Raw genomic sequence first — 19,085 nt, forward strand, 5'->3', positions numbered from 1 at the left:
GAATATATTGGCCACGATTAGATTAAAAAACACATTTTATTCTACTCATCAATTGAACTAAAGGTAATCGAAAAATTCAATTGAGAATAAACAAAAACAATTAATGAACATTCAAAATGGCGCCTATTCCCATGCTTAAACTAACGAGTTACAAGATTAATTTAATTTCACGATTATTTTCACGAACTGAGTAGATTTTTAAGGATGATGAAAATTGATGAAATTTTTTATTTAAAAAAAAACCATAAAATATTGTAGCATTTTATAAATTAGTGGAAATTCAAGATGGCGACGTTTCGAATTATATCAGCAGTGTGTTATCCATGTGTCAGAAGGGCCGCCCGGTCACTAACAACGGACACCTGCTCAACTTTTAGGATCTCCATGCTCTTAACGAGAATGACGAATTTACGAAAATTCATAGGTAAAAAAAGACAATAAAAAATTACTGTGCCTATAAAAGCTTAAAATGTCATGCCAAAAATTTGTAATGATGAATGAGTATTTTATGATTACGGAAATGAAAGGTTATGTTCATGAACAATGAAGAAAAAAAAGTGGATAAAAATAAGAAAAATGGATTTTTTGACAGATATCGGAGCTAATTTATTGGATCCAATGTATCAAGGTATTTATCATGGTACGCAAAAACATCAAAGTGATTTGGAAATGGTTTTGGAACGAAGCTGGGACAACAACTTGTCCCGAATTATTATAACTGCTGGAAGCGTCGAGGAAACGATAAAAGCTCTAGAATTGGCGAGAACCGATGGTGAATAACTTAAAAAATTTTTTACAAAAAAAAATTTATTTACATTTTTTTCTCCAAAAATTTCAAGTGTCATTTCTTTGTTTTATTTTGTGTATGGAAGTTAGTCAATTAGAATTTGATTGACGTTTCATAAAGAATAATTCAATTCTAAGCTTGAACGACAAACTATAATTGAGGATAATTTTAAAGTGTACAAAAATGGAGTCACAATATTATAACTAAGATTCTACCCAACAATAGTGAGATTATTCACAACCGTGGGTTGTCATCCAACCCGTTGCAACGCTTTTGAGGATTCGGGTGACCCTGAAGAATATTTAAAGAGTATGACAGACTTGGCATTAAACAACAGGGATAAAATAATAGCGATCGGTGAAATGGGATTGGACTACGATCGTTTGAACTTCTGCAACAAAGAAACCCAAAAAAAATATTTTGAAATGCAACTGTCCTTATGCTCAAGTTTGAAATTGCCCATGTTCCTGCATTGTCGCAACGCCGCTGACGATTTTGTTGCAATTCTGCGCGAGCACAAGGATAAATTAACCGAAGGTGTTGTACACTCATTTGATGGAAACCCAGAGGAAGCCAATAACATCCTACAACTTGGATTGTACATAGGCATAAATGGCTGGTTAGTTAATCTTCTGAACCTTTTTTTTCTCATAATAATAATTTTTCATGATAATGCTGGGCAAGTACAGTAAGCAGGAATGAGAATGGAAAAAAGTGAGCTGCAGCCTCTAATGTTTGATTGATCTGGAGGAGCTTTGTTGGTCTTTGATCTGAATTGAATTGTGTGCCACCTAAGATTGAACTCTGATAGAAATAAAGTTTAAAGCGTCAATTTTTTTTGCAGCTCATTGAGATCTGAGGATAATTTATTTGCTGTGACAAGCATACCGTCGGACAGACTGATGATTGAGACTGATTGCCCATGGTGCGAAATACGACCAACTCACGCATCGGCGAAAGACGTTATCACTGTTTTTCCATCAGTGAAAAAGGAAAAATGGCAACCCGACAAAATGGTGAAAGGACGCAACGAGCCTTGCACCATAGTGTGAGTATTGTCTTGTACTGTTGGATCATGGTGATAAAAGTCCATCTCATTTGCTTTCAATATAAAAAACCTACTTGTGCTTCACTATAAATCTATTCTAGTAACGCCATAATTTTTACACTTGCAGTCAAATACTAGAAGTTTTGGCACGAGTGAGGGACGAGGAGGAAGAATATCTTTGTAACCAAATATACAAGAATACGATGAAAGTGTTTTTCCCGTACGAGCTCTGAATCGGTTTTTTCGATTGCTTGTGAAAAATGCGAGACCAGTTGTTCGTCAGATGCCGATGGAATTCGAGTCGCTGAGTTTCATTGATAAAAACTCGATAACGACCTTGTTGACGACTGCTAAAAGTCGATCGGTTAACTCGTCGCAGCTGCTTTTTTACCGGTAGAATTGCGCAAACGGACAATTCGTTTTTACGGGTGGTTTTTTTTACATTTCCCCATACAATGCGCATGAGAAAAAAAAATGAGAACAAATTACTTAATATATTCTTGTTACTCACCTTCATCCCGCCGTGTAATCATCATCACAATCATTGTAGCGATAACAATTGTATTTAATTAATAATATTATTCTCATATTGCTTCGATAAATAAGTGTCTTGATTTTCATTCCTTTTTGCAACGAATTTTGCAAAAATACACTGACAATGGAACTCTCAACATTTTTCTAATTTAGGACTTTGCTTTTTAGCAATTATTCAAGAATTTCTCATCACATAATGACTGTACCGTTGATTATTTTATATCGTTATCAAATGTGAACATTTGACTTTAAAATCCTGAATAACAATCGATTTCAATTTTATTTTAATATAATTGTCTTATTGTAATATATTTTTGGTATTTTGAAATAGCTTATTGTTTTTTTGAGTAAATATTTTGTTAATGTTCATTGGGAAGGTTGATGAAATTCATTTTATCGAAAAATAATTTCAATGATTGCAATTATTTATGAAAAAATGTGTCATTTTATTTATACATTTTTTGGTTGTCGTTCAAATTCGATCAATATTTACTAAAACCCTCGAAACATAATACATCGAAGAATGTACAAAATAATATGTCCGGGGCGGGTTTCGGAGCTGCTCATCACGAAATTCGCGGACGCTTTTTCTCGTGGCTTAAATTTTTTGGACACCGAAAACAAACGTATTGATATCATTTTTACAAAAAAAAAGAGTCTTGTATGGAAAAAATATTGAAATAATCTTTTCATCTATATATATAAAAAGAAACAAATATATTCGAGAATTTGTTTGCAAGAACAAACCAGAATATTAATTTTCATGGACAAATGTTCCTCATTACATCTTTTCGTAAGAGTATTCATAAATTGATTTTCTTTTTTGTATTGTGGGAAGAAAATGTTGCAAGTATTTCTCCCTGTGAATTGAAAAATATTCATTTATGGCTTGTTATGGAAAAGATCTTCATCGAAATTTCTATGGACTTGAAGAAACATGATTACAACTGATTATCAATTTCTGGCGGCTGGATTTTCGTTTCTCGATAAACTGGAATTTTTTCGAAGTATCACAGGTGCAAAAATGGCCGTGGTGAATGGTTGGTGTGAAAAATAAATAGTCCATCGATTATTGTTGCAGCAATAGAAAAACAAAAAAAAAACCCGAATCCGGTTTAACAAAATAAATGCCAAAGTATAAATATAACAATAACAAATAAATAAGTGAATAAATAAATTGATAAATATTCATTTTTCGAAATAAATATTTATGAAAAAATTCATTCATTTATTCATTTGTCAAGATGTTATTTCGTCGACGTCGATGAAATTAACGGGATCGTTTCAAACGTCGTTCCGCCATTTTGTATTGTTTTTTTAGCGTTTTTATTAGTTTTTGAAAATTGTTAATTGTTTTTTTTGTTCTTTTTTTTCTTCATCAATGAACTTTGGAGAGCGTCTGGACTTTTTCGTAAACCCAATCGTACGTCTGACTTGCTAAATTCTGCGTCTTTTCGACGGCTTGCGTCGCATAGCCTCGCATATTTTGTGGACTCAAGTTACCCCTGCAAATGTTGCAATGCAAATAGCATAAGGATTTTATATTGATATTCAATCTATAAAAATGACATTCATTTTTTTTCACGAAATCATAAAAAAAGTAACTTTTTATCTATTTTTATTGAGTGATCTCAAATCATCTTGATAAACTGACAGTTTATTAAATAGCGAATGACGATTACTTACACAAAAACATTGGTTTCCAACCACCGAACAAACCCGATCGTTTGTACGGTCACGTGTTCCTGAATTATTGCTGAATAAGTTTTCACACGTTCGATCTCGATGAGACTTCTTTTATGCAGATTGTCTAGCAATCCTGGGAAATAATATTCGATCTGGAAATGAAGAGAAGAACAAACAATGAAATTTTCAAAGCTCTTTGAAAGTAAATTAAAAGCAGAAATGAAAAAAAAAAAAAAAAAAAACGAATATTCATTAAAATTTTATGCGAATTGCCACATTGAAAAATGACGAAATTCACCAGGAAAAAAATGGCGAGAAAAAATTTGCCAACAAAAAAAAAACTTACATTTTCCGTGACCAATGGTTTTTTCTCAGTTACGAATTTGGCTAAATTGAGCGAAGCCTTGACGATAAGATTTTTAGTTATGAGGTACAAATCGCCAAAGAGTCGGGAATATTTTTCACCAAATTCCGCGCTAATTTTATAATAGTCCGGATAATTCGTCTTCAGATAAGTCAAACTCGTGTCCTTGCAATGGACTACCGCTTTCGCTGCATTATGTCCATAATTAGCCAAGCCACTGTTCTTCAAAAACGTTCCAGTGCTCGAAGCTTTAAAAAGTCAAAAATCATGATTAATTTTGCAATTCCAACAATTTTCCTCACTTAAATAATATTATAATAATGAATAATTAGTAAAGAAATAGAGTATTTAATCAAACAACCAACAGCAATCGCTGAGACCAGTTTTTCTGAGTCCTTGAACATGCTAAACAGTAGAAATTCAGTTGAAACACGGTCGCCTGTGTCGACCGGCTTTTCCACAGTTTCACTCGGCCCTTGTATCTTGCAAATACGATACAGTCAAAACTAATCACGGGTATGAAATTATCACGATCAGAGCACTCCGTACGATTGCGTGCTTACGGTATATTGACAATGTACGCGATCGTATGCTCCGTTTACCATCAGGCGTAAACGATGAGAAAAATTATTTTTCATTTCCTGTCGCATCATGTGTGATCTCACGAAATTTCTTAAGCCACAAAATCGATCGTTTGAAAATAAAAAAACTTGCATTTGAGTAAAATTACAAGTCAAAATGAATTTTACAGGAGGCAAAGTAACGAGAGACTCGTTGAAAGTTTGAAAATTGAGGAAATCATGGGGAATCCAATTTTTTTTCAAAATTCGTTTGAGGTCGAATTAGAAATCACTTTTTTAGTTTCCCCGAGCCTGAGAGAGTACTGCGAAATTTTCGTGTAGCGAGGTAAAGCTAAGGGCGGTGACGGGCACAGAATCGTAACTATGCGAAAAAGGTAAAAATTCCGCATATCAACGGTATGACAGAGTTTAAAAAATGACAAATTTGTACAATAAAAACTAAAATTGTGAATAAATAATCCGCGATACGGACGGGACACGACATAAAAGATTGAATTTCAAATGAAATTCATACCTTCAATTTGTACAATTAAATTATATTTTTTATTAAAGTTTTTTCGTATTCCCGTTTCCTGTTTATAAATATTCTATAAGTATTAATATCATGACAACAAGAACAACAATAATCATGATTCATCGGAAAAAACAATGGGAAAGTTTGCTAAAAAATAGTGTTTGTTAGAAGCTTAGGATGGATTTTCCAGGACAAGAAATTTTTTTTAAGAATAAATGAGGCTGCTATAGGAAATGAGAAACGAATGAATTCAGAACACCGCGTATTTCAGCATCTCGAAACTTTCTGTTAATTTTTCTATACTCAATGAGGATAAAAATAATAGCGAAATAATAAAAATGATAATAAAAGTGAAGAATTATGAGCACTAATAATGGTAATGATAGTCACGATAAACATAAGAATTGTATTGTTAAAAAAATTTGTGATTATGAAAATACTGGAAAACGAGAGATGAGACGAAGGAAAAAAAGATGAAAATTGAACTCACCTTCGTAAGAGCCGTGTTTCTGACAGTCGTATGTGACGACAGCACCGATGAGTACGAGCAGAACAATAATCCCCGTTTTAAATGGGAAAGAGCTCCGTTTCTTCTTCGACGCGGACATTTTCTCGACTAGAGCCTGGAGAACGAGGAAAAATGTGGATAAAAAAAAATCGTTGACAAACTGCGTGTAATTTTTTGCCCTCCTCCGCAGGAGACGACGTAATAACGAATATTGATATTAGTATATATTTTCTTTTTTCGCCGCGATATCGTGCCGAGTCCGGAATCGAGTTTTCGGCATGTGCCGAAAGAGAGAGGAAAAGCTGTCACAAGACGCAAAAATGCGTTGGAATTTTCATCAACTTCGTGCTCGATACGTCACTTGGTTTTTTTTCATTAAATATTTGTTCGTGACAGAGAAGAACAAGACAACTTTCCGGTACTTATGAAACACATGGATGTCTATGTATTGACATCTACGTGCAAAGAAATACGAGCCCGTACACGTGTATTTATATCCATTACATTGGAACTTACAAATATTGAAATATAAATGTGTATAAAGTCCCAACGAAGGAGATCGAAAAAAAGGTAACGTCGATACGATGTGTCTCTTTCGTCTCGATACCGAAACTACTGAATGTCGAAACCTTAGAGAGATTTCCGCGAGATGGGGTGGGGAAATAGGAGGGGGACCATAGCGCGAAGGCAGGAGAGCAAGGGGAACTCGCGATCGATAGTTTCTCTCATTCCAGTTTCTCCCACTTTCTCTTTCTCTTTCTATCTATTTCTGCTTTTATAATTGTATTTTTTCCCTCCATTTCGCTTCTCTTTTCCCCTTTCTTTAACCATCTGTGATTCTTTCCTTTTTCCTTGATTTTTTCCGGTCCCTCTCCCTCTTTCTGGTCTAACTCCGTCTCGCTTTTCATCTCTGTTGTTTAAATTTCCTGACCGAACCTCAGAGTACATGGGCAAGCAAGAAAAAACTACGCGCTTCGTGTTTTCCAACTGGAACGTCTGTTTTACCGACTCACGGTAAGTCGGAAAAATTATTCAAATACAATATATATAACGCCAAAAATGAAGCGTTTTCTCAAGCTGTTGGACTTTCAATCGTCTCTCACAGCACTGTTAATTAAAATTCTCAACCGGATTGATCCGGGCGATGGCTCTTCACTGGATTGTATATCGTGAAAAAATCTCGCAGCGGGTACAGCACAGCGTGGAGCTCAGAGTCAAAGAGGTGCTCAAAACATATTTTATCACTCGTGGATCACTCTACTCTCGTATGAAATAGATTTTTCGCCCATGTTAGATCTGAATCGAGTCCTATAAAAGCCAGCAAAGACGAAATTTTTTCGGGTTTCCAACATACACGCGTCGGCAAAACTGGAAACTGTGCTGCACAAAACACTTACGCCCTTTTCGCTGTTACTACGAATCGTTAGATCAAAACCCGGTGTAATAAAAAAGTAGAAATTGATGAACACACGAGAACTTCTATATAGCGAAGCACAAAAATATGTTCGAGTCAAAAATAACACCGGCAAAAATGCGAGGCACGCAAAAAATACAGAGACTCGCTTTACGATGAGGTGAGCAATGATTTTTTTTTCTCTTTGCCGCGACAGAGAGATCGAGATACCGTGTGATTGGTTGCCGAGTGCAAAACTCATTGGTTTGTGTCGCCCATTGCCAAGAGGTCTGGTGCCAAAGTTCAAAAGGCCAGGATATCAAGATATCTATATAGATACATGAACGTTGTTTTCACGTCACCTCAGAGTTTATTGAGCCCGGATTGTGCAGCAAATTTTTCATAACGTATGAATTATTTCATCTCTTCAAAAAAATCATTTCGCCGAAGCGCATTACTACAGATTTTACAAAAGGACTTGATTATTTTAAGATACTATAGATTTCAGAATTTCACAGAAAAACGTGGTTTTTCAGGAATTCCAAACTCAGTGTTAGATCTTCTCTAAAGTTATTTGTTTCCAAATTGCTGTAAAATTTGACTGACGTTTCATTACGTTTTCCCGTCAGTCATGTTTTCAGACATCGACCGAAGATTTAACTTCTAAACGCTACTGTTTCGGGACCGTTGAAATTCCGGAAGGACCATGTTCGAAAACTCGCATTACATTGTAAATTGAGGTTATGTTGCGTGAAAACGAATCTTTACAGTTGTTTTATTATCGGTTCTCTGGCTAATATACGAAAAGGTTAGATAATTCGAGGAATGATTTAATAATACAGTTCTTATATTCTAGTATGAATGCAGGATCAGCCTGGTATGCAACAGTGTCTTTAAAATCGAAAAAATAAAAAATAGGGAGAAATAATACAATTTATTATTTACCTCGGATGTTCTCGAGCACGAAAGCACAAGATTCTCTTCTTTTCCCTTTTTAGAGGTAACGACCATTGTGCGGAAGGTTTCCAAGGTCTCTTTGAAGGGCTTAGTTTCAACTCCAGCACGTAACGTGTTCCAATCAGCAACTTGCAGAATGATAACAATATGAGTTATAAGAGTGACAATTAAATAAAAAGGAAAGCGCATTCTATATTTTGTTAGAGTAAATTTGTTTACTTACGAAGTTGTTTGAGCAGAAGATCAGATTGATAAAGATTCTTTGGATACAAGCTTGTCCAAACGGACAAGCACCGAGAATCTGCTGTTACACAAGCCACGAGAGATTTGATAATTTCTTCTCTATATTTTGAGTTTACTTTTGGACTTACTTTTCCCATGAGTGTTTCAAAAATCTTTGGCAGATTTATCGATTCGCTCTTGACCATTTGTAACTGAAATAAATGCAAATATTTTGTACAAAAATATTTCACGATAAATCCTAAATTCCAAATTAAATTTCCAAAGATCCAGAATTCAAGATTTTTCATCAAAAGCTAAAAAACATACCCTTAACAGTTCCATGCAGCTGGTGACATCATTATCGAGATGGGCGGGAAGGTGAATTTTTCCGGCATACAGATCGTCGACTAGATCGAAGAATCGATCGGCAGTGAGGTGGTTCGAATTTTTTGATGCGCTCAAGAAATCGCGAAGAATCTTGAGGACGTAAGAGGCGTAAGTTCGCGATTCAAGCATGGGCGCCATAATTTCGTGCCATACGGTTAAACCGATGGCTAGATGCTTTTTCCCACTCTGCGCAAAAGCCCAGAGCAGGGACATTCCAATGGATTTTTTATTTTGATAAGAATTTCGTAGACTCGCCAATTTGGGCAAATTAGCAGCAGTCATTTCCGGGTTGGTCTGTGCTAATAACTGTAAAAATATTTTACAACCGAGATCGGAACTTCCATTTGAAATATTTTTCACCATCGTTGCGAGCGTTCCTTCCCAGCATAATTGAGCATTTTCAGCACCTGCTACTTTTATTGTTTTTTCTAAACTCGTGCGCACCGCTTTTGAGATAAAGCTTAACGGATAGGTTTCTGGTTGTTTCAGGAATCCTAACTCGTCTTTCTCTGCTGGAATTTTAGCATCCAAATAGGATACCATATCTTTTAACCATATCAACGGAGCATCCGGAAATTTCAATTTGTCATTCTCCAATAATTCGTTCAATTCGTCCACGTTTATCTGAAATTTTTAACATATTTTCTTTCACAAAATTTCTTGCCCAAGATCTCCAAAATTGAAAAAGATCAGTTGTTTTTAGAATTGATGGATTTTATAATGCAAAAGATGAAAACTCAAACAGTATCATTTAAATTGTTTAATTTGACACTCTAGCTCTAATTAAGAGATTCAGAAAGTTGACTTTTTTGACATTCAAAGAACATTGGAGTATTTTTGGAAATAAATTTTTCTACAGTAATCTCAGAAACGAATAGGAATATAAAATTTATGAAAATTACCCCGTTGCTACTTTTCTCCTTTGGTGATTTTTCTTTAGTTTTCTGTTGCTGCTGTTTTTTATTTTTCTCTGCTTGTTGTTGCTGCTGTTGCTTCAATTTTTGTTGTTTCTTTTTTTCCTCATTCTCCTTGGATTTATTGTCCTTTTCCTTAGACGGTCTCTTGTTCTCTTTATTGCCATCAAGACTATCATAAAGCGACTTAACTTCATTCAAAGGAACTGAAATATGGAAGTAATAAATAACATTTATAATAACAACAGCAATAAACTTAATACTGTAAACCATAACGATTCAATTAATAATAGTCAAAATAGCGAAATTTAAAAATTACATAAGTTTTGTAAAAAGCTAAAAAATCCTGGATGAAAAATTAAAATATAACAATGAAAAAAAAAATGATAACATGGGAAGACTCAAAATGAAAAAAAAAGCCCGATGGACATATGGATGATAGTGATGGTAATTATGTTGATATGCTAAAAATAGTAAGGATCAATAAATAAGTTCGAAATACAAAAAAAAAATGAAAAGTATACGAAAAAAAAGTGTCAAAATAATTGAGGCGTCAGTATCGAATTTGGAAGTATGTAAAGTGACAACAATATGTACATATATAAGTAAGTGTACAATAAGAATGAAAACGTATGGTAGAGAGGTTAGAAATTAAACTGTGAAAAAGATTTATGGAGCAATACTCACGAAAATCTTCGAGTTTAGGTGAATTCATAATGAAATTTTTTTTCTCGGCCTTCGTAAGTTTCGTGGCTTTTCCATTGTTTTTATCCTTGTTTTTTTTTCCAACAATTTCCCAACCACCGGACGACATAACGCGGCAATATTGTTTTTTTTCACGTTTAAATAAGAAAAAATGAAATGAGGCGACGTTAGAAAATTACAAAACACGATAATTTTTAGTATTGTTTTTCTTAGGTAATTGTATTGTTCATAGAATGAGAATGATAATAAATAAAAAATAAAAATAGGACAAAGGCACTCCCGAAATTGCTCGGTGTAGTGGAAGAAACAGTTCTTGGTAGAGACTCGGGACAGTCCCCTGAAAAAATCGAAAACCTCACTGACTCTCTTTACCCCCACTGAAAACCACGAAGAAAAATTAACGTAGCAGTGTACGTGGTCGCGCATGCGCATTCGACGCCAGAATGATGCCTGTCCTTCACGCCACGCGTCTGCGCGCTTCAATTGCGCTACCTACGGAAATTTTTCGTAGCTTCAAGAATAATTTTTTACTGACGCATCAAAATACGTCACTTTCTTTTCATGTTCATGTATGTCATACCCCTCCCGCCTCCCATAGTATAGTGAACTGTCAAAACAACGTGCAGCAGCTTTGTTATTCTCCCGTTCAGGATTTTATCAACAACATGGAATCCCAAAATCCATCGGAAGATAACATCGAATGTGCACCTGAAAGTTCAGCTCCAACGTTATCCGAAGATTTTCTATCTGCAGAACAGGTAAGTTATTGAATACAATCGACGAAGTCTAAGTAAACAAGAACTCCATGCATGACCTTGGATAATGTTCTCATTTAGAACTCGTGCAAAAGAGAAAGAAAGCCGAAGAGAATTTTGCAATTTTCTGATGGCGAAATGGTCGAATACTCTTCGGAAGATGAAGCCGATGCCCCAAAAACCCAACCTCAAATTTCCGCCGTAGATCCCGTACGTAAAAATATATAACCTACAATTATAGTGTTTAGACGTTTATGGAACGATATGATCAATTGATTGAGTCATAACCAACTGATTCTCACAATTGAAATAAGCTTTTATTTTTTCAGAAATCTCTCAATTGGGGCCCGTGGGCTTGGTACCAAACGACGTGGGTTGGAACAAAACTTTTGAACGGATGTGATTACGTCGGCGAGGCTTTAGCGGATTTTTTGGGTATAACATCGCCAAAATACCAATTTGAAATTGACGAGTATCATAGAATGCACGCAGCCGAAGCAGAGAGAGCACACAGGCAGGATGTGGAAATGGGTGGCTGGAGTGAAAATCACCAGAACAATGTTATAACAAATGACAAAGCAACAAATCCGGTGGAATAATCGATTGAAAAAACGTTATGCATAATCAGCTTTGCCCAAAGTGCCTGAATAAGCAAAAAATATTCACAATTGTATGGTTTTCGTGCAATTTTAAATTTTCTTCCATAATGAATGTTCTTCCAATTTTGTTAAAGAAATTTTGAATATTTATTCATTGCTACGCTAACCATCAACGAATGTGCTTTGTTGACAATTCCTTGCACAAAAACAGTAATTATGAATTATTTAAATGTAATTAAAAAATGTAAATTACGCTAGCTCAAAGGATCAACCTCACAAACTCTGACAAAGAATACTGCAGTATGAAGCTGTCATTGATAAGGAAAGTGAAATTTGTATATAAATTTGTATTATTAATGGTACAATAATCTGTATTTATTACTAAATATAATGCAACAGTCTTTGACAATTAATACCTGCAATTATGAACATTATTCGAATGATTTAACTCGAAGTTTCAAAAACCGATTGAATCGGCTTGAGATTGGGGATTGTATACAATGGCGAATCAACGATCGAACAATTTCATTCGATTCATTAAAATTCGTATATCGAGATTGTTAGCGTTGGAAAAAAAATGTTCAAGAAAAAAACGAATCTTTTCACACTCAAGGAACTTGTCAGAGCTGTACGTGCGAATTCGAAGATTAGTCTTTTTTTTTGTGTCTTATAAGAAAAGAGTTCACTGCTCGGGAACGAATCGATGCAAAGCACCGGTCAATACAAGCAGCGAGCTTTGTAGACCTTGAGGCAAATGTCTCTGTAACCACGCGCCTTTGTACTGCTCGATATGAGCTAACATTTTATTGGCTATGTCCGTTCTAAACGTTGGTGGTAAATTGCAAACCCCTAAATTAATAACCGCCAGTCCCATATTGCTATTTGGATTAACACCGACACCAATCAACGTTCGTCCAATTCTACACGCTGTCAACATTAAATCAGCCGTCAGTTGCAGTTCCTGGATTTCCATTGAACCGAATTTTGAAGTCACGTTGCACTCGTACAACGAGTGTGATACGCGTTTTATTTGCTTCGTCATTTTCTGTACAAAAATAAAAAAATTCATTTTACTTACTGAATTTTAAACCGGTTTTAGCGTTATAATAGACGTTGTTCATTCACTAGTAGCTCATTGTGCCCTTTTCATGTTATAATAAATAGCAATATTATTATTCTGAAACCGATTTTACGTACCGCAAACAGATCCGCAGACAAATACTCGAGATTAACGTTATCCGAATCGGTAAGTAATCTGTAAAGCGTCGATCCCCGATTATCAGGTATTTGTTGCAAATCCTTAATATCCTGATTTTTACTCAATGTCAAAACGAGAGTATCGACTCGTCCAAGCTCCAGAATTGCGGCTCCAATTTTATATTCAGGATCTTGGAACACGTGAATGTTGAGAATGTTCGTTATGGATCGTTGGCTGGTTGAAAAAATCGAAAATGAATGGAAATTGACGAAGGTGGAAAAAACACTTAATACTAAACGTATTCGATACTTACTGCTGTTTTGTCGCTAACGCAGCTTCCGACAGGTCGTAATTCTCAGACAAATCGAGATCGATTTCAGTGGAGGGATTCCAGGCTAAACCAGCGCCGATAAGATAACCGACCCAAGAAAACGGATGTGGTGTTAAATGGTGACTTCCCGACCAATGAGCTACAACTATTCCAATGGAGTCTTGCTCCAATGCTGTTTTAACTGCATTTTTCGTATTTGCGAATGTTGATGCCGGACACCCGGCCAAACTATTGTAACTCGCTGTACCCGAACTTGGAAGAACATTTCCACCCGCGACTTTGAACGCTTCTGTCCATTCGGAAAAATCATAATCCGCCTATAAACGATGATTTGAGTAATTAAACAGTTCGAAGGGAAAATAGTAAAATTTGAATTCTTTTTCGTCAATTCTTATTTTTTCATATTTTGCAAAATGATGATCATGGTGAGACGAAATTACCTGAAACCCGTACTCAACCAGTATAACGTTGCTGGGAACACTACGAAATTCCGGTTTGGAATGTAAACCATTGGAACAAAGTAAAAGCGTTGTATCCGAGCTCAAATTCAAAATATGCCACAATTCTTGCAAGCACGAGTATGATTTAAAAACTTCGGACATGTCCGTCTCTACAGTCTCGTTGATGCTCATACTCAAATCGAGGTTGTCAGGTTGAACGAGCAAGCTCGCTAATCGTGGGCCCACGTGGACGTAACTCAGGCTGGGAAATGTTGCGAGTAATTCTTGAAACAATGGCCACATTTGGGCGAGGTGACGTTGACTCACATTCGAATCTACGTCTAAGGCTGGCACAAGGTCTAAATGACGATCCCTGTGATTAGAAATTGATAGTAAACACGAAAATTAATAAAAAGAATAAAGTAAGGCTTACGTATTCGATTTAAATTTAATGACGAAACACGTACCTGCAATATCGATCAAGCGTAACCATTTCCGATCTCGAATAACAAAGCTGCCAGTCACAACTCGGTGTTAACCGCGAATAAAGATGTAAATGTGATATTTTGAACGAAGACCAAAGGTCGATGGTATGTAATAAATATTCCAAAGTGGGGATTCTGCCCCTTGGTGAAATATCCAAAAGTACGGCCCGATGCATGAAACGTGGTTCATCTTTGATCATCACAGCTTCGATTTCGCAGACTTCCGGTGCATCTGGATTTTTGCTGAGTCGCAATATTTGCACGAACGTACAAACAGCGTAGTGCAAACCAGCGAGACTTCCGGCGCTGACTTTTATCGAATTTTGCGATATGTGAAGCTGGTAACCGTCCGATATGTTGAATAATTTTTTATTCACTATGCACTCGATTCTATTGTCTCCTATTGCTCGACCCGAACCTGGTTGTACTTCACCGATTTTCACGTTGTGACCAAGCTCCAGTAAATGCGTTCTGCTTATTTCCCATACATCCAAAATTCCGTGTATAGATTCGCTACCCTAAAAAAAAAGGATTGAACAAATACTTGTTGATAAATTGAAACAAAACTAAGTGCATATGATAGAAAAACTGGTACCTGTATAATGGATATAAATAGTTCTTTGCCAGCTATAAATGGTGGTGAAATATGACCCAATTCGAGGACCGTTTTTGGCTCAGGCCATATGAGATTGTAAATTCCTGTCTTATCGAGAACAGACCTCACTGGGCTTTCGACACTCGATTCACGTATCGATACGTCGTACAACGGGTCGGTCGATTTGGTCGAGTCTATAGACAACTGGCTCATATTTGCAGAAATATTTTTTTGGCAAAAATTTGTATCTGTAAATGCCATAGTTGCGCTGTGTATCGTATCGTTCTCTTTCGAGGTCGAATTCGATATAAAACGTTGCATCAGCGGTTGGAGCCCTGGTTTATTGCGTGCCAAATCGTATGGGCTTTTTCCAGCAAAAGTTCTGTAATAAAAAATTTGAAAAAGAAGTCAAACAAACCACTACTATTGTAAAAAATGTTCGCACGTTGGAAAAACCGTATTTTCTATACATTTTACAATAAAATTGCAGTTAGACATTTTGTTTAAACATCTGAAAACATTAAAATGTTACAAACCCTTGTAAAGCTCTGATATGAGGATCAGCTCCAGCCTGCAACAATCCTTGACAAATAGCAACATCACCACGATTTACTGCATCGTGTAATGGCGTAGCTCCACATCCGTTTTCCGAATTAACATCAGCTCCGCTATCTGCAAGAAATGGATAAGTTTTTTTCAATAGTTCAAGTACACAAAAATGATGCAACATTTTTGTCGTTCGATGGGTTCATAATTTATCTTGAAAAATTGTAATTTGTATTCTACATTTTTACCTATAAGACATCCGACTATTTCTTTATTGCCATAACAAGCTGCCCAATGCAAAGGCGTATTTTTGCTTCCTTCAGAGTCCCAAGAATTAACGTTGATTCCTGCTGCTAATAATTGCTCAACTCTTTCGACTCTGAAAATTTATCACAAATAAACCAGAATAAATTTTCCAATTCATGCAATTAGGAAGTTTGATTGCATTAAAAAAAAAAAACTTACTCGGAAGCAGCAGTGGCTCGCAATAATTCTTCTACATAAATCAAACGAATAACTTCACTTGCTGCTAAATCCACTGCATTATGTCCATGTGCATTTTTTATTGTTGGATCTGCTCCGCAACTCAGCAATGTTCTTACAACGTCTACTTGATTAATCTAATTATCAATTTAAAAAAGAACAAAACAGTTTTCAATAATGCATAATAAATTGGAAAAAAAATAAAATATTTCAATAACTCAAATTTCGATGCTAAGTTCAATAAGTGTCCTAAAACCTAATAATTTTTACACGATCTAAATGCCACATACCTTCGAAGCATAGGATAAAAAAGTTCCCTCTTCGAGGAATGGTTGATTAAGAATTTCATCCTTGGTCACTCCATCTCCGTTGTTTCCATTTTCACCTTTACAGGACAAAATTGATTATTGACGAAGCGCAATGGGATTCCGAAAACGATAGAAAACCAGATATCCAAATGCATGAATAATGTCATGCAACAAAGTATTCAAAAAGCAAAAAATCAATTTTCAATCTGTGGAATGATAGTGTGTTGAACTTAACGTAGATGCAACTGTTAAAAGTTAAGAACGACAGAATGTACGTGTGCAATTATTTTGTACGCGATATCGATAAAACACTGGTAAGATTCGATTGTTATTATAAAAAGTGAGGTTATGTGTATTTGTATACGTACATGCTCCTAAAAGCGATCTTATTATATCGGTCCGACCGTGCTCTATCGCCGTTCGAATATCTTCGCAAATATCTTGCATTGCTTCACTTCTGTTTTAAAACTTTATATATCCTGTTATAAAAAATTTTTTATTCACTAATCACACTTTTGATATTAACAAACTTTCATTTTGAGTTTCTACGAGTTTATCGACAGGCGGAGCCCGGTCTCACGCTGTCAAAATTTCATATTGATAACAACAAAAAAGCACGCTAGGTTATAGTGGAATTAAGAGGTGAGGTTTTTTATTTGCTCGTTGGAACAATGCAACCTTTAGGTTTACAAAAATTATTGAAACACTATTCTCGGTTGCAAGCTCGATTATGAAATATAAAAAACATTGTCAACTGTCAACGCGTATTTAAAATCCACAACAAAAGACGGTCCTCTTGCGTGCACTCGCCCTCCCACCGATTTCTATATCAGTGGCGCATCGTACAATCATGGTCAGACGAATGTATTTGAGTTTCAAATTTTCTCATGATTCCCGAATCACCCGGGTTCTGTTGTTTTTATTTTATATTAACGTTAGTCATTTTATGAGTTTAGAATTACCGAACATCGTTATTTTTCATCCATCATTTCGGAAAAATACTACGAAAACTTCCACTTCTGATAGTTCTTGAAGAAAAAATTTCTCAAAAATTAATAGGGAACTGTGATAATATATTAGATGCTGAAGATCCAACCTCGATCCTATTAAAAAGGTTATAAGTTTTGAACTTGAGTGTACATTCGATGTGTATATATATACATATCTTTTTCCGCAGGTGTCAAGCGGGATAGTTCCAGTAATTGAGTTCATTGGGCTTGGTTTCTGAGAAGCTGAGCGTGTTTCCATAGCCATAAATATTAAGAGATAACAATGAATAAGCATGAGCCGATTTATCAAGTTTTTTTCAATTCTTGTGTTGTGCATAGTGACTTTTCTAATATTCGTGAGGGTCGTTGAGAAGAGTAAAATCGTCAGTGAAGACCGCTATTCATCGCTGAAACCAAAGTCATTGTCGAGCAAAAAATTGTTGACTCTAGAAAATTTTGAATACACGATTGTTCCTTCCCACTGTAATGGAACGTTGCTGGCATGGATCGTAACATCGTTCGCAGGGGACGTAGGCCCTCGTAGTGCGTTACGACGAGCCTATGGAAGCGATGAGCTTCGAGAATTAGGAATAACCAGAGTATTTTTGCTCGGTATGTTGGACGAATCGGGGTCAAAAAAATCGGGTGTAACAGAGTCTGCGATACGAAACGAGGCGGAACGTTTTGATGACATAGTGCAGGGTAATTTTAACGAGGCTTATCGAAATTTGACGTATAAACATTTAATGGGTCTGAAATGGGCTTCGGATAATTGTGCGAATGCGCGATACATAGTTAAACAGGATGATGACATCGTTGTTAATTTGTATGAAATCTTGAATAAATTAAAAAGCTTTGCGAATGAAACAGATGTTTTTGGAGGTTATGTTTTACGAGGTATGAAGGCGGTACGCGAACCAGCCAACAAGTGGTACGTTGAAAAAGATGAATACGAGGGTGATACGTATCCCGATTTTTTGTCCGGTTGGCTCTATTTCATAAGTCGCCGAATTGCCGCCATTTTAGTGCAACATAGCAACACGTGCAAAAAATATTTTTGGATCGATGATGTTTTCATCACGGGAATCCTTCGTCATGAATTGAATATTCCTCTCATAGATTTTCGACATTTCTACGCAACCGACTATAGATTTTTACATTGTTGCATTGAAGGCGTTAAAAAAAATCTCAAATGTGAATTCGCTGTCGGACCTAATGGTGGGAAAACCGAATTGCAAGTAGATTTTCAAAATTACGCAGCCTTCTGTCAAAATCATTGTGAGCTTCGGAAACCTCGCAACTCTGTCGGCAAAACGTGCGTTGTTGAATATGAAAAATCATCGAATGTTGGAATCGGTAGCGCCCAAATTAACCCACTTGAATTTACATAGCATCGTTAATTTTCTCTTCATTCCAGTAATCCCTTTGTAAAAATTGTATTGTCCATAATTGACAAAAGCGAGTTTTTATATGTTTGTAAATAAAGGTGAAGGAATATTTTTCATCCAAAATAATTTGTTTTCTTTTTTTCATTTCTGAATGTGTCAATTTTTCAATAAAAATCCAGTTCCCAGAATTAATCTAAATCCTGTACATTTACGTCAAGAGGCTTCTTTTGGTAAACTTTCAATTTGACCATTGATTTACATTTTCAATTTTTGTATTGCTTTTTTAAAACAATCATTTTAAATATATTTCCGTTTGTTTTTCATTGATTCAATGAACCGAGCCAATATTAGATAAAAAATATAAAAAT

At 35.7% G+C, this 19,085-nt stretch overlaps 5 protein-coding genes and 1 long non-coding RNA gene across 7 annotated transcripts; 4 read left to right on the forward strand and 2 right to left on the reverse strand.

The window, feature by feature from the left end:
* The first annotated feature begins 122 nt into the window (after nucleotides 1-122).
* Nucleotides 123-2,437, forward strand: LOC122416328 (putative deoxyribonuclease TATDN1). Its single transcript, XM_043429151.1, has 5 exons — nucleotides 123-424; nucleotides 593-772; nucleotides 1,013-1,406; nucleotides 1,632-1,835; nucleotides 1,963-2,437. The coding sequence occupies exons 1-5, from the start codon at nucleotides 286-288 to the stop codon at nucleotides 2,066-2,068; spliced, it is 1,023 nt and encodes a 340-aa protein (XP_043285086.1). The 5' UTR covers nucleotides 123-285; the 3' UTR covers nucleotides 2,069-2,437.
* Nucleotides 2,438-2,791: 354 nt separating this feature from the next.
* Tmem214 (Transmembrane protein 214) lies at nucleotides 2,792-10,956 on the reverse strand. Its single transcript, XM_043429137.1, has 9 exons — nucleotides 10,583-10,956; nucleotides 9,884-10,101; nucleotides 8,922-9,605; nucleotides 8,596-8,806; nucleotides 8,361-8,500; nucleotides 6,005-6,137; nucleotides 4,402-4,667; nucleotides 4,056-4,207; nucleotides 2,792-3,874 (listed from the first exon to the last, which is right to left on the reverse strand). Exons 1-9 carry the CDS (start codon nucleotides 10,707-10,709, stop codon nucleotides 3,748-3,750), a joined length of 2,058 nt encoding a protein of 685 aa, XP_043285072.1. The 5' UTR covers nucleotides 10,710-10,956; the 3' UTR covers nucleotides 2,792-3,747.
* Nucleotides 6,723-8,836, forward strand: LOC122416335 (uncharacterized). The gene is made up of 2 exons (XR_006262092.1): nucleotides 6,723-7,036; nucleotides 7,128-8,836. It is a non-coding gene; the product is annotated as an uncharacterized lncRNA (long non-coding RNA).
* A 192-nt stretch (nucleotides 10,957-11,148) lies between the features above and the next one.
* Nucleotides 11,149-12,367, forward strand: LOC122416332 (protein FAM177A1). Its single transcript, XM_043429160.1, has 3 exons — nucleotides 11,149-11,358; nucleotides 11,437-11,565; nucleotides 11,685-12,367. The coding sequence occupies exons 1-3, from the start codon at nucleotides 11,266-11,268 to the stop codon at nucleotides 11,952-11,954; spliced, it is 492 nt and encodes a 163-aa protein (XP_043285095.1). The 5' UTR covers nucleotides 11,149-11,265; the 3' UTR covers nucleotides 11,955-12,367.
* On the reverse strand, nucleotides 12,303-16,850 carry LOC122416318 (uncharacterized). Its single transcript, XM_043429134.1, has 11 exons — nucleotides 16,709-16,850; nucleotides 16,323-16,417; nucleotides 16,015-16,169; nucleotides 15,798-15,928; nucleotides 15,540-15,675; nucleotides 15,004-15,385; nucleotides 14,391-14,926; nucleotides 13,924-14,296; nucleotides 13,466-13,800; nucleotides 13,152-13,386; nucleotides 12,303-12,999 (listed from the first exon to the last, which is right to left on the reverse strand). Exons 1-11 carry the CDS (start codon nucleotides 16,785-16,787, stop codon nucleotides 12,637-12,639), a joined length of 2,820 nt encoding a protein of 939 aa, XP_043285069.1. The 5' UTR covers nucleotides 16,788-16,850; the 3' UTR covers nucleotides 12,303-12,636.
* A 46-nt stretch (nucleotides 16,851-16,896) lies between these two features.
* Nucleotides 16,897-18,840, forward strand: LOC122416327 (beta-1,3-galactosyltransferase 5). 2 transcript variants are annotated; one of them, XM_043429150.1, is made up of 2 exons: nucleotides 16,897-16,982; nucleotides 17,518-18,840. In XM_043429150.1, the coding sequence occupies exon 2, from the start codon at nucleotides 17,623-17,625 to the stop codon at nucleotides 18,718-18,720; it is 1,098 nt and encodes a 365-aa protein (XP_043285085.1). In that variant the 5' UTR covers nucleotides 16,897-16,982; nucleotides 17,518-17,622; the 3' UTR covers nucleotides 18,721-18,840. The 2 variants fall into 2 exon arrangements, with proteins under 2 accessions (XP_043285085.1, XP_043285084.1); XM_043429149.1 differs by lacking the exon at nucleotides 16,897-16,982 and adding an exon at nucleotides 17,297-17,454.
* The last annotated feature ends 245 nt before the right edge of the window (nucleotides 18,841-19,085 follow it).

Source organism: Venturia canescens, chromosome 9, assembly GCF_019457755.1.
Source record: "Venturia canescens isolate UGA chromosome 9, ASM1945775v1, whole genome shotgun sequence".
NCBI lineage: Eukaryota > Metazoa > Arthropoda > Insecta > Hymenoptera > Ichneumonidae > Venturia > Venturia canescens.

Coding starts and splice junctions, on each gene's coding strand:
- LOC122416328 (XM_043429151.1), top strand. CDS start 286: ATGGCGACGTTTCGAATTATATCAGCAGTGTGTTATCCATGTGTCAGA. Junction 425..592: donor GAATTTACGAAAATTCATAG/GTAAAAAAAGAC, acceptor ATTTTTTGACAG/ATATCGGAGCTAATTTATTG. Junction 1,836..1,962: donor AACGAGCCTTGCACCATAGT/GTGAGTATTGTC, acceptor TTACACTTGCAG/TCAAATACTAGAAGTTTTGG.
- Tmem214 (XM_043429137.1), bottom strand. CDS start 10,709: ATGTCGTCCGGTGGTTGGGAAATTGTTGGAAAAAAAAACAAGGATAAA. Junction 10,102..10,582: donor ACCTAAACTCGAAGATTTTC/GTGAGTATTGCT, acceptor TCCATATTTCAG/TTCCTTTGAATGAAGTTAAG. Junction 8,807..8,921: donor GCTGCATGGAACTGTTAAGG/GTATGTTTTTTA, acceptor CATTTATTTCAG/TTACAAATGGTCAAGAGCGA.
- LOC122416332 (XM_043429160.1), top strand. CDS start 11,266: ATGGAATCCCAAAATCCATCGGAAGATAACATCGAATGTGCACCTGAA. Junction 11,359..11,436: donor ATTTTCTATCTGCAGAACAG/GTAAGTTATTGA, acceptor GTTCTCATTTAG/AACTCGTGCAAAAGAGAAAG. Junction 11,566..11,684: donor AAATTTCCGCCGTAGATCCC/GTACGTAAAAAT, acceptor TTATTTTTTCAG/AAATCTCTCAATTGGGGCCC.
- LOC122416318 (XM_043429134.1), bottom strand. CDS start 16,787: ATGCAAGATATTTGCGAAGATATTCGAACGGCGATAGAGCACGGTCGG. Junction 15,929..16,014: donor CGAGCCACTGCTGCTTCCGA/GTAAGTTTTTTT, acceptor ATAAATTTTCAG/AGTCGAAAGAGTTGAGCAAT. Junction 15,676..15,797: donor AATAGTCGGATGTCTTATAG/GTAAAAATGTAG, acceptor CATTTCTTGCAG/ATAGCGGAGCTGATGTTAAT.
- LOC122416327 (XM_043429150.1), top strand. CDS start 17,623: ATGAGCCGATTTATCAAGTTTTTTTCAATTCTTGTGTTGTGCATAGTG.